At 43.0% G+C, this 16,788-nt stretch overlaps 3 protein-coding genes and 1 pseudogene across 3 annotated transcripts in view; 1 reads left to right on the top strand and 3 right to left on the bottom strand.

The window, feature by feature from the left end:
* Positions 1 to 16,788, bottom strand: part of LOC146577100 (protein NLRC3-like) — a 104,915-nt gene that overhangs the window by 16,601 nt on the left and 71,526 nt on the right. The gene's annotated exons all lie outside the window — the stretch shown is intronic.
* LOC146577104 (protein NLRC3-like) lies at positions 4,482 to 16,067 on the bottom strand. Its single transcript, XM_085268160.1, has 4 exons — positions 15,980 to 16,067; positions 15,593 to 15,843; positions 14,912 to 14,953; positions 4,482 to 6,271 (listed from the first exon to the last, which is right to left on the bottom strand). The coding sequence occupies exons 2-4, from the start codon at positions 15,834 to 15,836 to the stop codon at positions 4,482 to 4,484; spliced, it is 2,076 nt and encodes a 691-aa protein (XP_085124286.1). The 5' UTR covers positions 15,837 to 15,843; positions 15,980 to 16,067.
* LOC146577106 (uncharacterized) lies at positions 6,231 to 7,538 on the top strand (annotated as a pseudogene).
* LOC146577105 (uncharacterized) lies at positions 11,512 to 13,545 on the bottom strand. The gene is made up of 2 exons (XM_085268199.1): positions 13,246 to 13,545; positions 11,512 to 12,358 (listed from the first exon to the last, which is right to left on the bottom strand). Exons 1-2 carry the CDS (start codon positions 13,503 to 13,505, stop codon positions 12,100 to 12,102), a joined length of 519 nt encoding a protein of 172 aa, XP_085124325.1. The 5' UTR covers positions 13,506 to 13,545; the 3' UTR covers positions 11,512 to 12,099.

Below are 16,788 nucleotides of genomic sequence, written 5' to 3'. Positions count from 1 at the left end.
ATAAAAAATGTTCAAGAATTTAAGTGTAACAGAAGAAAACTATTTCAAATTAAACACAATTATTCCAATGTATGTAAATGGAAACCAGTGAAGACCAGGTTGATTTAGTGACAGTAGTTCAGTGTCTGCTGGCACAGGCCTGTGAGTACTGCAGTATTACACTTACTACAGTACTGCTGGTCACTTTATTAATTCTAATATGTGTGATTACTGTAAATGTAGTTATAAATAATGTATCACATCCTGGACTCTCATTTCATTTTCTGTCTAAAAGCTGCTTTGGCTCATTCCCCTTTAAAGCCCCGCTCTCCCTAAAGGCCAACTTTATTTTGATTGGATGATTTCATAAAGCACGCTGAAGGGCAGTAGCCAGTTATCATGAGCTCCATCTCCTCAACCTTCTGGTTTAGAAATTATAAGAAACTGTAAACCTCATAAAAACCCGTCTTGATCCATGCTCAATCATCCAGGTTAGTAAATCCCAAAAGTTGATTCTGTTCATCTGGACGTAGCGCTTTCAGTGGGAGAAACATTTCGTCACTCATCCAGGTGACTTCGTCAGTCTCAGCTGACTTCTGGTTTCCAACCCTATAAAAAGTACATTTGCATAATGACTGAAACCAGCCCACTGAAGGAACAATAAGGCTGGGAGGTCAGTTCCTTGACCATTAGGTTTGAGTCATTATGCAGATGTACTCTTTATAAGATTGGGGAAAGCTGCAGTCAGCTGAGCCTGAAGAAGTCATCTTGATGAGTGACAAAATGTTTCTCCCGCTGAGAGCGCTACATCCAGATGAACAGAATCAAACTTTGGGGGCTCATAAAATCATGATTAGAAATCTTCTCAGATGTATTTTTACATTTTAGATCCACAGCAACAAAGTTCACAGCAGGATGTCTCTGTTCAGTAATTATTATGCCCATTACCTGCAAACTGTGAGGTACGCAGGTAATGTCAGGTAAACACTAGCTGTCTGAAACTGTTCCTGTTAAATGTGTGTATAAAGGAAATAAGCTGAAATACAGAGACTGGGTGGATCTGTGCTTTGACTTTGACACCAAAAATTTCTTCCTGTTAAAAGGGAGTTTTTCCTTCCCACTGTCGCCAAAGTGTTTGCTCATAGGGGGTCATATGATTGTTGGGTTTTTCTCTGTATCTATTACTGTACGATCTACTGTACAATATAAAGTGCATTGAGGTGACTGTTGTGATTTGGCGCTATATAAATAAAATTGAATTGAATTGAATTACATCCCATTTCAGGTACCTAGAACCTGAACCTTCTCTGGAAACCTGGGACGCTGGCGGGTTTCTCTTGCTTACCTATCTGCTCATCCTCTTTCTTTCTGCTCGCATGATGATTTCCTGGTTGAGTTTGTAAAGACTTTTGCTCAGGACCTTCTTGCTGTGCGGCAACAGTGCTAACCACCGTCCGCTGTATGTTTTTCAGTCATTAAATCAAACCATGAAAGATCAGCTTGCTTCTCGTGATGAACCTGTCTGTTTTCGATTCCACACCAGGGTCTGCCCACTGGAAAGTTCAGGGATAAGGGTGGAGGATACTCACACAAACATAAAAACCCAGATTGCAACTCCAACTCTCTGTTCTAGTTAACCAGACCTTTCAGGCTCTTGTTCAATTAGAACCTCATGGAGTCTGAGTTAGCGAGACAGTTAAACATCCCTCTATGCCCCCTTAATCCGCCCATTCCCACTAAGTCATTAAATAACCGAGTGTCCCCTCACATAACTCAGCGCACAGAGCCTGTCACCCCTGGCAATCACAAGAAAACACTTACCTTTTTTGCTTTTCATGCACCTCACAAACCACTCATACTCGGGTTTCCTTGGCTAGAATTACATAACCCCCACTTAGACTGGTCAGGTCAGAGGGTAATCAGTTAGAGTCTGTTCTGTCATTCAAATTGCCTTGTTTCTGCCCGTCCACCGGAACCTGTGGAACCATCAACCAACACTGAGACTGTTTTAGATCTCTCCTCTGTCCCCACCAAATGTCATGATCTTCAGGAAGTATTTAGCAAAAGTAAAGCGCTTTCACTGCCACCTCACAAACCACAGGACAGCACCATAGAACTACTCTCTGCCTCCACCCGGCCTTCTAGCTGGCTCTATAACCTGTCTAGACCTGAGTGTGCGGCTATGGAAAAGTACATTAAGGAATCCCTCGGTGCAGGCATAATCCAACGATTGTCATCTCAAGTTGGAACTTCTTTTTTGTGGGGAAAAAGGATGGCTCTCTCTGGCCATGCATTTACTTCAGGGGCCTCAGTGATATTACCATCAAGAATAAGTACCTATTACCTCATTAGCTCTGCTTTCAGGCCATTTCACAGTGCCACTGGGTTTACAAAACCCCACATCCGCAACGCTTACCACTTTTTCCAGATCAATCAGGGAGACAAGTGGAAGACCGTTTTAAACATGCCATTGGGGGACTACGAGTATTTGGTCATGCCGCCTGGGTTAACTAATGCTCCCGCAATGTTTCAAGACTAGTTAACGATGTCCTCCGGGAATTCCTTGACAGGTTCGTATTGGTGTATCTGAATGATATCCTCATTTTTCCCAAAACCTGCGAGGAACATCAGTCTCATGTCCATGCTATTTTTCCAACGTTTGCTGGAGAATAAACCTTATGTCAAAGCAAAAAAGTGTGAATTCCATTCCTCATCAATAACTTTTTTCAGTTACATTTTGGCACGGGGGCAGGTGAAGACGGATCTGGCAAATGTGAAAGCTTTCACAGAGTGGCCTACCCCTTGTACCCATTGTAGATTCAAGAAGCATCTCCAATGGGTTTTGGGAATAGCAATTTTTTATAGAGGGTTCATTTGCAACTATAGTCAGGTAGCTGCACCACTCAAGTCTCAGCATGCATCTGGTCCCCCAAAGCTGAAACTGCATTCACCAAACTTAAGTATCTGTTCACCACGGCACCTTTTTGGTTCACCCTGATCACAGTTATCATTGCAAAGGTGGACACATCAGAAATTGGAGCAGGGAGAGGTAAATGATGCCAAGTGAAAGAGAATGCTTTGGGGGGGGGGGTCATGCTGCTGTCATGGTCTGTGTGAGCGGCGGTGGTTTCCCACTAGACTCTGGTTTCTGCCTTTGGGTGAAGCCTGGTCAGCCTGTCCATTGTCCACACCTGACAGTAATCTACTAGGCTGAATATAACATCAGCACTCCCAATAACTCTGCTAACCTCCTAATCCTCGGATCATCTACTCACCCTTGCAGTTCAGTCACGTTTTCCTGGATGCTGGTCTTCTTGATTCACTCACAGCCACATTAATGCCTTTCGTCTCTTAGACTTACTGGACCACTTGGCCTGGATTCAAAGCTAACAAGTACTCACCCAGACCTCACCACCTGCCTTCCCCAAGTTGCTTTCCAATTACTGACAAGTAAATGGTAAATGGACTGATTCTTATATAGCATTTTTCTACTCTCACGGAGTACTCACAGCGCTCTATACGACATGCCACATCCACCCAATCACACCCATTCTCACAAACACTTTATCTGAACTTAGTGCTTTCTAAGTACATTCACGCACATTCATACTCTGATGGATGCATCGGAGAGCAAGTTGGGGTTAGTATCTTGCCCAAGGATACTTGACATGCAGACTGGAGGAGCCAGGGATCGAACCACCAACCTTCTGATCAGTAGGTCAGATCAGACCAGCTTTACCTCCTGAGCTACAGAAACCCCAAATAAGACATTGAAGATAACCTCGTTCACTTACTGTAACCTCCACCAGTGATCTTTCTGATGCTGCTCTACCTCTGTTACAGTGACTCAGATTACCATCAACCAAGACCCATTTCCGGAAACCTACCATAGAGCCCACTTCATGCTCACAGCTTCAAGTGCTTGACTTCCGCCATAGTTCACAGTTCATGTTAAAAAATTCCAAGTGTCAAGTTCCTGTGTGTAAATAAAGCCTTCACGTCTAGTAATATTCAGTTCCTTCACCTTTGTCTGTATTTTGGGTTCACCATGTTGTTCTGGCCACACCGAGGTAACAGATTTATATTTGAAAAACAGAGAGACATGGGGGATTGCAATAAATATGAGACACAAACCAGACCTTAAAATAAGAACATCTGAAAACGATGTAGGTGCAGTCTGGTAGCTCAAGTATTTGCTTTAAAAAACAGAGCTAGACTCCTGGTTGTTGGAGACAAGTGAACAACTTGAGGATAATAAACCTGTCAGAGGGGCTGAAGGATCAGAGCTCATGTTCTTATAGGCTGGATCTGGATTGTGCTTTGATTCGAGTTGAAGACAAAAATATTTCAGAAATGCTGACATGTCCTGCTGGAGAGAAATATTTAAAGTATCATGACTATTTTAGTGACTATTTTTTAATTTTTCTAAAGTGGTAGTGTTCTTTGAACTGAGCACCTCTGATTTATTTCCCATGATTTTAAGAATGAAGCGATGAGTTTACTCACAGAGCTTTGTTGGAGGCTTTGACCACTGGCAGCAGCCTCAGAAGAGCCTTCTCTGAAGCAGAGTATTTCTTCAGGTCAAACACATCCAGATCTTCTTCTGATGACAGTAAGATGAAGACCAGAGCTGACCACTGAGCAGGAGACAGTTCATCTGTGGAGAGACTTCCTGATCTCAGGGACTGTTGGATCTCCTCCACTAGAGAACGATCATTCAGTTCATTCAGACAGTGAAACAGATTGATGCTTTTCTCTGCAGACAGATTCTTACTGAGCTTCTCCTTGATGTACTGGACTGTTTTCTGATTGGTCTGTGAGCTACTTCCTGTCTGTGTCAGCAGACCTCGTAGGAGAGTCTGATTGGTCTGCAGGGAAAGACCCAGGAGGAAGCGGAGGAACAAGTCCAGGTGTCCATTTGGACTCTGCAAGGCCTTGTCCACAGCATTCTGGTAGAAGTGTTTCTCTGCAGATTCTCTTGTTTCAGACTTCTTGGAGGTTGTCTGTTGTTCTTCCAGCAGATTGAGTCCAGAGTTGATGAAGGTCAGATGGACATGAAGAGCAGCCAGAAACTCCTGAACACTCAGATGGATGAAGCAGAACACCTTGTCCTGGTACAGTCCACTTTCCTCTTTAAAGATCTGTGTGAACACTCCTGAGTACACTGAGGCTGCTCTGATATCAATGCCACACTCTGTCAGGTCTGATTCATAGAAGATCAGGTTTCCTTTCTGCAGCTGATCAAAAGCCAGTTTTCCCAGAGACTCCATCATCTTCCTGCTCTCTGGGCTCCAGTGTGGATCTGTTGCACGTCCTCTATTATACTTGACCTTCTTCACTTTGGCCTGAACCACCAGGAAGTGGATGTACATTTCAGTCAGGGTCTTGGGCAGCTGTCCTCCCTCTCTGGTTTTCAGGACACGCTCCAGAACTGTAGTAGTGATCCAGCAGAAGACTGGGATGTGGCACATGATGTGGAGGCTTCGAGATGTCTTGATGTGGGAGATGATCCTGCTGGCCTGCTCCTCATCTCTGAATCGGTTCCTAAAGTACTCCTCCTTCTGTGGGTCAGTGAACCCCCTGACCTCTGTCACCCTGTGAACATACTCAGGGGGGATCTGGTCTGCTGCTGCAGGTCGTGTGGTTATCCAGACGTGAGCAGAGGGAAGAAGATTCCCCCTGATCAGGCTTGTGAGAAGTACATCAACTGTGGTGGGCATCGTAACATCAGTCACAGTTTTGTGGAAGTCCAGAGGAAGTCGACACTCATCCAGACCATCAAAGATGAACACAACCTGGAAGTCTTCAAAGCTGCAGATTCCTGCTTCTTTGGTTTCAGTAAAGAAGCGATGAACAAGTCCCACCAAGCTGAACTTTTTCTTCCTCAGCACATTCAGCTCTTTGAAAGTGAATGGAAATATGAACTGGATGTGCTGGTTGGCTTTGTCTTCAGCCCAGTCCAGGCTGTATTTCTGTGTTAAGACTGTTTTCCCAATGCCAGCCACTCCCTTTGTCAGCACTGTTCTGATTGGTTCATCTCTTCCAGGTGTGTCTTTAAAGATGTCTTCTTGTCTGATGGTTGTTTCTGGTCCATCTGGTTTCCTGGATGCTGTTTCAATCTGTCTGACCTCATGTTCATCATTGACCTCTGCAGTCCCTCCCTCTGTGATGTAGAGCTCTGTGTAGATCTGATTCAGAAGGGTTGGTTTTCCTGCTTTAGCGATGCCCTCAAACACACGCTGGAACTTCTTCAGCTTAGACTTAAGTTTAGGCTGACACTTCTGAAGAGCATCTGAATCAAAAAAAGGAAAAAAGAAGGAAAAATACAAATCTGGTCTGAAGGAGCTATCTGACGTACTTTGTCCTTTGTTGAGCCTATCATACGTTTTAGTTTTTAATATACTTATTCTACCAGAAAACCAGAAAAAAGGGGCTACAGGAATTCCTAAATGTAATTCCTGAAAACAGCCACATTAAATGTTTTGAACCTACACATCTGTATTGCTTTGCAGCTTTTCATATGTACCTGATGCCAACATGTGCAGGCTAAACAGGTTTCTGCTTTCTGTGCCTCTTCTCCAAACTTTGTCACCAAAAATAACAACACTGCTATGTTATTTAAATAAGCATCTGAGAGAGATTCAGTAATTCACATTTAATTCTTGTCGTAAATTACAATGGCGAAAGATAATGTAAACCCTTTCTGGCCACACTAAACATGTTCCTTCTCGTTTGGCTCTTGGCGAAGGCAGTCGCACTTTTCTCCTCTTCTCCTTCCCCTTATCTTCCCTGCTTAGCCTCTTGTGTCTTTGTCTTGTCTCATGTGTATTTCACTTCCCTGGAACACTCTCTCACAGTCTGTGTCTAAAAACCTAAAAGAGAATTATGGATTTGATCAACTGGTCTCTGAATGCTATTGACACCCTTTTCTCAACGAGTTGTCTGGGCTCGGGAGAGCCCGAGTGCCCTGGAGGGACTTTCCCTGCCGGATACACGATGGACGAATGGCAGACATGGAGGATCGTGTGCCTGGCGGGACTGTCGATCGAGGACGCTGAAGATATCTACCTATTCGGAACCATGATAACAGGGTTCTTGCTGATCGGAGCTGGCTTGGCCCTGGTTTATCGGAGAATTAAGAAAGCGGAACCGGCTGTTCAAACCCCCACAAGGCTGCCCGCTGGGATTGAAAGGATGGGACGAGGTGCGGCTTCTCAGAAAGGGCTCAGTGAATGCAGCAGGTTAAGAGCTTGGAGGCGCTAACGGCTGCAGTGAAGGCTCAGAATAACACCTCTGAGTGTATATTGGATTACATCAAGGAAGAATCCACTCGGAACAACACCTTGGGGCGGAAGCTGGATTACATCGCGGATCAGTTGGCTGCGGTCGTGAAGTCTCAGAATCTGCTCTGTGAGCAAAAGCCTGAAAAGACCACAGAATTGAAGGTAAATAACATAATTGAGAGGCTCGCAGCTATCCAGCGGGAGATTGAGAGACCAGTGTCGGTGTCGGAGTGTTAAAAACAGCTTGAAATTCTCATGAGTTGTTTGTAAAAGAAAAATCACAAATCATATAATGCGGCTACCCCTTTGGCGCCAGCTGTGGGCTCAAGGCCTGAGCTGAACAAAAACACCCTGATAACGACTGTGTTGAGTCTGTTCCTTCCCATTCCATGCAAGGCCACCTGGGTTGGCTGGTAGACTGTTTACTTAGCCTGATAGGGCGGAGGACACTGTCTCAGCTGAACTATGGACACGCACACACATACATTTACACTGATAAGCACTCACACATCCCCCCTCCCCTTCCAATGCCTTCGATGCTTGTTGCCTCCTGGGAACACGAGGCGGGTCTGGGCCCACGCCGGAGAGTCGGCGCAGTGGCAGGATGGCTGCTGTGTTGCCTGGGATTACTCCTTATCCCCTAACCAACCTTGTTGTTGGTCACGTGCTCTATAATGTTGTACTGTGGACATTTATGTGCTTTCTGTGCAGAGGAGTTTTTTTGTTTCCTGTTCTCATGCTGTCCTCTATAGCCCAGCATGAGCAGAGGTCTCTTTTTTCCCCTTGTACTTTCCCATTGTAGTGTAGATTTCAGTGTTTTTTCTATAATGCAACGTTCTCTGACTTGTATCCCCATGTGATGTCTGTGTTGTGTGTGTATGGTCGGGGGGCGGGTTCATTCCACTGCAGGGCAACCTGACACTGCAGGTGATGAATAAAATTTGAACTTGAACTTGATTATATAAAAATGTGGCATTTAAGTCAAATGACTCATGCTTTTCTTCTTTAAGGCAATCAGTTTGCATGGTTTTTAAAAGTAAAGAACACTTGTGTTTAATTAAATACAGCTCACATTAGATCTAAGTAGTTTCACAGGTTTATGACGATCATCAAAATTCCTCCATGTAGTTTAGAAAATACATTTGCAGGCATGTAACAAATCCAAACATTCGTCGTAGAATGACGTTCTTGCCCTCTCCTTTTGCTTACAATGAATTCTGAGGTTTCACTTACTAAATTTTAGGGTGTGTAGGGCTAAAATGATGCCAGCTTAAAATGAAACCGAAGAAAAAATTGAAACTGAAAAATAATGAAAAATATGAAAAACAAAATCTTGTCATTCATATCCTGCATTCCAGATTAAGTTTAAAATAAGAACGAGTGCAAGTACGAACGTGAGAATTATGTATATTGTAATAGGTATATTGTACCTAAATGATAGTATATTGTACAAACATGAAAAGTATATTGTTAGAACTATATCTAATATTGTTAGAACAATAGTATACTATAATAATAAACTTTTCACGTTATAATGTGACATAGCTCTATTTTTCTTTTGCCTGGGTGGCGGCTCTACGCTTCCGTACTACGCTTCTGTATCCAACACTTTTCAATGTGGCCTCACAAAATTATTATGACTACAACAACCATGAAAAGAGTTGGATGGACATTGCTACTCAATCACAGCTGCCTGGTCAATGTTTTTCATTAGTAATTTAGCAAAGTTGATGGTGTGTGTGTCTGTAAGACAGAGAGAGGGAGAGCGAGGGACAGATTTTGTATGATAAGCTTCATGTTATGAAGGCACAGTTTGAGCACTCGGGTCGCATCAGAGCATCAGGCCATATAGTGTGAGACCCTGCATCGTGACCTATGAACTTCTAACCTCTGCGATTTAATTGTACAGTTTGAGCAGGAGCTGAATAACGCGACTGAAAAAAAAAAATCGCACAGTGTTTGCCCAGCTTAATGCAGACTGTTTAAACTAAACAAGCTGCTGTTTCACATAATAAACCCTGTCAGCTGCAGTATTGTCTTCTGTTTTAACAGTTAAAGCAGTAGAGACGAGCTGTTTGCATGTGCGTGGAACTCTAGCGTCATTAACCATGCTAGCTGTTAGCTTATAGCTCACGCTAGCTAACCAGCGAGCAGTTAAAAAGACAGCCGAAGCTGCACAAAATACCCACAAACTTATCTCACTACAACGTAGCGCCGAAAATATGACTCGCAGCTCGAGCTCGACACATAAGACTGACATCCAGCTAACCACAGCTAAAGGATATTTAGAGAAAACTTAGGTTTCCTCAGGTTACATGAACTGAGTTGTTTGACGCTGAAAAGTTGGTTTGTTTTGGCTCTCACTGAAGACATAGCTGCTCTTTTGTGCTGCTTTTAAGCAAAACATTCTTTGTATGTGAGGAAAATGCTGTTCATCCCCATCAGCTCTAGCGTAGACAACCGGCTCTGCCATGTTTTCATGTGTTTCTTCTTTCCGTGTGTCCGCTACTTTGATACGCTTGGGCAGCCCGCCACTGGATTTTATAAAAATATTCTGCAGTACATCAAAAACGAAAGAAAAGAACAAAAAAAACCAAAAAAAAACCCAAAAAAAAGGAAAAAAACCATTAATCAACATATGAACGTTACCTCTGACGTTACAGCGGTTTTATTAGAGACACGGCTAAGCATTTTGCATTTTGAATAATTTTAAAAAGTTTAAATTTGCTCAGTATTGAACGGCAGAAATGAGGTTTTCTTTTCGGAAGAATGCAAAAGGGAAAAAAACAGCGGCCGACAGAGCTGTAAGCAACAGTAGACTTGTGCGTAACAAGTAAGCGAATAATGAAGAAAGGGAAACTGTTCTTGAAGTACAGAGAGAGAGAGAGAGAGAGAGAGAGAGAGCTGTGCATCGTGGTCGAAGCAAAACAGTAAAAGTCAGAGTGAATTCATGACGATGTTTATGTGAAGCGTAGTTTGGATCTTCATTTGCTGCTGGTTCGGTCAATATTGTTTGGAGAGACATCAAACTAACAGCTTTAGAATCGGCGCATAAAGGGCGTGAACACAAAGCGCAGACCCAACCGTGAGAAAGGCGACATCTAACGGTGTGTTCACACCGAACGCGATGGACGCTAATAGAGCGTCAGGTTTACATGTAAAGTCAATGGAAAGGCGCGATGACGCGCGATTGCGGGTCCCGCGAAAATTCGGAAGCAGATTTGCGTCGCGAAAATTCGGAAGCAGATTTGCGTCGCGAAAACGCGTGAAACGCGCGTCAGTGTAGCGCGTCTGGCGCGTTTGACGCGCGAATAAAACCACGCGCATGAGTTTTTGTGTTGCATTTTGTGCATACGCGCGTTTCGCGTCTACCGCTCGAGTTGGAAAAAGCTGAACTCCAGCGTCAAATCGCGCCGCGACAACCAATCAGGAGCCTGGTGACGTGGCTGTGACCTAGGTCAAAGGGGCAGATCCAGCCAAATCTCTTCATACTTCAATGGAGGGAAGGCTAATCAATGCGGTAGCAAACAACTCGGAGCTGTACAACACCAGCTGCTTTCAGTACCGAGACAGGAATAAAAAGGACCGAGCTTGGAGGAAGATATGTGAAGAGATCGGGCAACCTGGTAAGTTCATTCATTTCTCTTTTGAAAGTTTTCACTGACCCGGGGAAGCCGCACAAAAGCTAGCAAGCCACCGCTCATTCGGAAATAAACACCTGCACCGCGAGGGAAAAAGGTGCACGAAAGTGGCGGGCAGATGAAGACAAACCGCGGCATAATAATACTTTTACGTTTTGCAATCTACAAAGGTTTGCACTTTGAGAATCAATTGTGAGAACTGTGACCAATGTTCATGTGTGTGTGTGGAAAACAGTGTATAAAGTGCGTGGCCAGGGGCTAGTTATTCTGAGAACCCCTGCAATAAATGAGGGACCACTGTCTACTCTACGATTATTATATCCAACCTGTTAACATTTAATACTGTATTGATAGAACCAACTGATTCTGCAGCAGAGCATCCCCAGCCCCTGAGCTCCTGCTGCTGCACCCACAGATATGTACAGCAAGCACTGATACCTTTTTAGTCGGTGGGATTCCCTTGTGATCACCTTTACTAAATATCTACAACCAATCTGATTATATCCTGTTATTGTTTTTTTTTTTTTTCAATGTTGAAATTAAAATCTAGTAGCAGCCTTCTCATTTCTTTGTGTTTTGTGCTGTTTTACAGGCCCACAGGGGAGGACGGCTCCGAGGCAGATGAGGGACGGGTCCCAGGACGGTCCATCGGCGGTGGAGCTGGCCATCCTGGAGTCCCTGAAGAGGCCACACCAGTCTCCAATGGAGCATTTCCTCCTCAGCCTTGTTCCTGCTCTGGAGAGCAGCTGGTCCTTTTTATTCCTGTCTCTCTGTAAATTCTTATATTTTATATATTTATGTTTAATGTTTTTCTGTTTGAGACTTTTAATATTATTTCAAATAAATGTTTATAATGACTAATGTCTCAGTTCTACTACACCGCAAATGTTGGCACACAACTTGACACATGTAGAATTTATTTCATATTATACTAATGACAAAATATACTGATACAGTGGGATGCAGAAGTTTGGGCAACCTTGTTAATAGACATTATTTTCCTGTATAAATCGTTGGTTGTTACAATAAAAAATGTCAGTTAAATATCATACAGGAGACACACACAGTGATATTTGAGAAGTGAAAAGAAGTTTACTGGATTTACAGAAAGTGTGCAATAATTGTTTAAACAAAATCAAGCAGGTGCATCAATTTGGGCACCACAAAAAAGAAATGAAATGAATATTTAGTGTATATCAATGTGTGTGTCTCCTATATGATATATGGGGTGCCTTTGTCTGGATGTGCTTCCCATCCAGAGCTGCACAGCACAGAGGGAAGTTCCAGCGCTCCTGGAATCCCTCTGTGATGGACCGCCAGTCTCCAGGTGAAGGCACAGCCATGAAGTCGTCCACTAGACAGTCCCAGATGGACGTCGCTGCCTGGGGGGTGATCTGACACACCGACTCTGTAACTGAACGCTTGGTGCTGAAGGAGTCCGCGGTGACAAGGAACCTGGACAAAATTGTTCAAAATCAGTATTATGTGTACTGCAGTTACAAAATACATCATTCAAATTCCAAAATACTTTTGTGATGTCAGATTTAAATCACAAAACTTAAATCTTACATAAAACATTTTGTAATTATAAGGATAATTACAAAATGTATATTAGATAATATCTAAAACAGTTGTGTTTTGTTTTAACTTTAACATATCATAATTTGATTGGTAGCAACTTTCACAACTACAGTGAGCCAATCACTCATAATTCCTAAACATGTCAATCAGGTAGGAATGAAGTGAGACATTAATAGAAATAAAGAGTTGTGTGTTGACATGTAGCCCTTTCCTTGCTTAAATCATTAATATTTTTGAAAAATTAATCTGTGATAAGACAGCTTATCAAGATAGAACCATGTAACTAGAGATGAACCAAACTGTTCACAGTTTTATCTAACTCTGTTTTAATAAAGGCTGTGACCCCTGCTATAGAGTCTGACAGCTGCAGGGATTATATACAAATATTCAACTATCCCAGAATTAAACCAGGTCTAAATAAAAAGGAGTGAGTATCACTACAAGGTTAACTCAGTGGTCCTAATGCTACAGTTTGATATCAGCAAACACCGAGCGCATACATTGATGTGACACCACAGCCATGCTATCATGCAAACACTGATAACAGCATAAATCGAATTAAATCGGGACTTGATGAGAGCTTCTGAGTATCACTAGAAATATTATAAAGAGTCGTCTCTGTACCACAGTTTGCTTTCAGTAAACACCGACAGCATTCACTGTTAGCATAGCACATCCATGTTAGCAGTGTATAACTGGATGGATTAGCATATTAGCACAGATATCAATAAAGGACTACCGTATTAAATAGTTTTACTAACCTCAGGCAGACGGACAGGCGCTCTGCAGGTGGGATTGAGCGTCTGTAGTTGGTGTCTAGGCGGGCAATGCTGGGACCGACGAGGGAAAGCAGGTCCTCAAACTGGCCGACGGTGATAGCGCTGGAATCGGCCGTCATCCAGGCGCAGCTCCTGGAGCAAGTGGTGAAACTCACCAAACTGCTCACGCCTCTGGAGGACCTGATGGACCCAGGTACGGCGAGGACGTCTTTTACGCTGCTGCTCTGCTCTCCACAGTACATAGAGAAGGGAGACTCTCTCTTCAAGCGCTAGCTCGATAGCTGCCATCTTGCAAAGATGTCTGGCACAACTTCCTCCCACATTCCTCCCACATTTCCGGTTCACGTGCGTCAAAATATGATATTTTGGAGCGCGATGGATTTTTCTTGGACACGCGTTGAGACGCGAATGTGCACGCGTCAAGTTAGGGGCGTTTGGGGCGTTTTATTCGCGTCCATCGCGTTCGGTGTGAACACACCGTAACTGATTCTGGTCCGCGCTGTGTGTTTAAGTCTATGTGCAGAATCCGTGTTCCTGCTCTCATTTACTGTCTTAGCTGTTTGGTGGTTGTTGAAATTTTGTGAGGTTTAACCTGAGATTCTGGCGTTTCGGGCAAAATAAATTTATATTAAAAAATCGATTCAGGATTTTAATGAATCGATTTCACGTTATCCAAGCCAGAATCGATTTTAATCGATAAATCGATTATAAAAACCCAGCCCTAATTATTACCGACCTTGGGTTTAATTTGGACAGTGATTTTAAACTGGAAAGTAAATTATAATTGTTGTCTAGTTTTTCAAAGTATAGCGTTTTTTATTTTAGGCAACTGACAGCAGTGAAATGTTTTCTTTCAAATTCAACAATTTTATTTGTCACACACACAATACAACATGTGGTTTCTAGGCAGCACTTTGAAACAGTGATCCATACTTTTATTTCATCCCATCTGGACTACTGTGATTGACTTTATGTGGGAGTCAGTCATTACTCTCGCATGCTCAGCTGGTTCAAAACACCGCTGCATGAAGAACCTATAAAAGAGAGCATGTTACCCCTGTCTTAGCCTCGCTCCACTGGCAGCCTGTATATTTTAGAGTTCATTTTTAAATTGTTGTGTTTAGTTTTACATTTTTCACAGTCTTGCCCTGCCTTACCTTCTTCACGCCTACACACCTCATCAGTCAGCTGACCAGCTCACTCAGATAGCCTTCTCTATCATTGTTCATAAGTTATGGACTAACTTGCCGTTACATGTTAGAGAGCCCCCTTCACTGTCCACTTCAAAAACACATCTTAAAACCCATTTTATTCTTTCTGACCCACTGAGACTCGGTCTGTTTTCGTTATTTGACCTTTTTTATTGTTTTTTATATCACATGTATTGTTATTATTTAGTATCAATGTACAGCACTTTGTGTCACCTATGGCTGTTTTGAAGTGTATTATAAATAAAGATAGTAGGTAGGTAACTGCGGTTATACTTATGGGCAACTGTTCATTAACTGGGGCTCAGAGCTTAGTTACACTACAGAGATGAGGATACAGAGATACCACATGGAAACAACCTGAGTTCCTATTGGTCAGTGCAGGCTTCATGTGTTTCTACCTTACCAATGGCTCCTGAGACAAACTAAGGAATTATTACCTTGTGATAAACAGGATGAAGATGCCTGGGCTGAGGGTTTCCCTGTTGGAGTAAAGTGCACCATGAATAAGGAACTGTTTGTTTAACAATGAAGACCTGCATGGCTTCAAAATACTCTAAATATAATCTCCAAAAGTTGATTCTGTTCATCTGGACGTAGTGTTTTCTGGGAGAAACGTGTCGTCACTCACCCAAGTGACTTCTTCAGTCTCAGCTGACTGCAGGTTTCAATCTTATAAACTGTACATTTGGATATTGACTGAAACCAGCCCACTGAAGGAACAATGGGCTGGGAGGTCAGTTTCTTCATCGTAATTAAGCAAAATCTCATGACCACTGATCAACAACCACTGATCAATAACCATGAGTCCCATTCACAGAGAGTTGGGGAATGGCTGCAATCACAGCATTGTAAGATGGTGACAGATGTACGAAACGTTTCTCCCACTGAAAACGCTACATTCAGATAAAAAAACAAAAACAACTTTTGGAGATTTACTTACCTGCATGATTGAGCATGCATCAAGATGTCTAAATATAATATTTGTACTCAAACAAATTTAGAAGAGAAAAGACACACAATTGAAAGTTCAGACTAAAACAGCCTCAGTTTTCCATCCATAAACTGTGACAGTGTTGTCCTGATACTGCACTGAGTCATGTCTTTTTTCTCTGACTAACCTTCATTCATCTTCTTTAAAATCAACTCTGCCACCTCCATTACATGGCGAGTAGTGTATGTCTCCACCATAAGATCCACTGTTCCATGACGTCCATCCTTCCTTGCGTTCTCCAGTCGGCTCTTTTTGATGGTTGTGAAATCACCTCCGGGTCCTTTTTCCAGGTACCAGTGGAAAAGTTTCAGCTCCTCTTCTCCCAAATCTTCCAGCCTGTTCAGCAACTGCTCCTCAACAGATTTTTCCATCTTTCAACTGTAAAACATGAGAGAGAACATGAATCTCATCACATGTCCAATGTATTTACTTATTTAGAATATTTAGAGTTTGAGCAGTTTGAGTTCAGGTTTTGTTCTCAGAGCTTTTATTGAGCCCTAATGTCTCCTTTTACCTCTTGAGCTCCAGCGCCCCCAGTACAAAGGGGGTGAACTGCCTTTTAACCCTCCAGCTCTCAGGTCTTTAATGCAAATATGGACACGTATCCACAAAAAGCTCAGAATTCACCCAAAGAATTCACATCAGCTCACACACACTTTCTACCTGCAGAGGAAACAAATCATTCATGTGCACATCAGCTGAAATCCTCCTTTCATCATGTGTGCTGTCCAAATATCAGCTGCTTCTTTCCTGCTTCATCTCAGTGTCAGCTGGATGCAGTCAGACAGCAGTGTGAGGCAGAGGAAGCTGCCATCAGCTGCTCTGCTATCAGTCCACTAGATGGAGCCTGAAGCACACACGATGCATTCACTGACACACACTGAGTCACTGTGACTGGAAGCTTCAGTCAGTCCAACACGTGTGAACAACATTTTAAACATTTCAGCTGATCCAGGATTCAAAGAGGATCAGCAGAGTTAAAGCTTCACACTAATTCTTGCTGCTGAGTTTGCAGAGAACTGCACACACACTGATTCACTGCTAATGAGACGCTTCTTCCATCCAGTAATTCATCATCCATCAGCTCTGCTGCTGCTCTCAGTCCTGGACTCTGATCACAAACTAAAAGAAGCTTTTTAACTCGTGTCTGTAAGAACTCTTAGCGTTAGCTTAGTGTTAGCTTAGCGTTAGCTTAGTGTTAGCTTAGCGTTAGCTTAGCGTTAGCTTAGCGTTAGCATGCTGTGTGCTAGCTCAGCGTCAGAGCTCTGCAGGTGTCTCGTGTGTAAATATTAATCACAGTGACAGTAAAGGAGGTAAAGGGCT

This window comes from Mchenga conophoros, linkage group LG3 (assembly GCF_057382185.1).
Source record: "Mchenga conophoros isolate Kocher_MC1m ecotype Shallow Benthic linkage group LG3, M_conophoros_male_GT1.1, whole genome shotgun sequence".
NCBI lineage: Eukaryota > Metazoa > Chordata > Actinopteri > Cichliformes > Cichlidae > Mchenga > Mchenga conophoros.
Note: the sequence above shows the minus strand (reverse complement) of the source record. Positions and strands in the feature narration are given on the sequence as shown.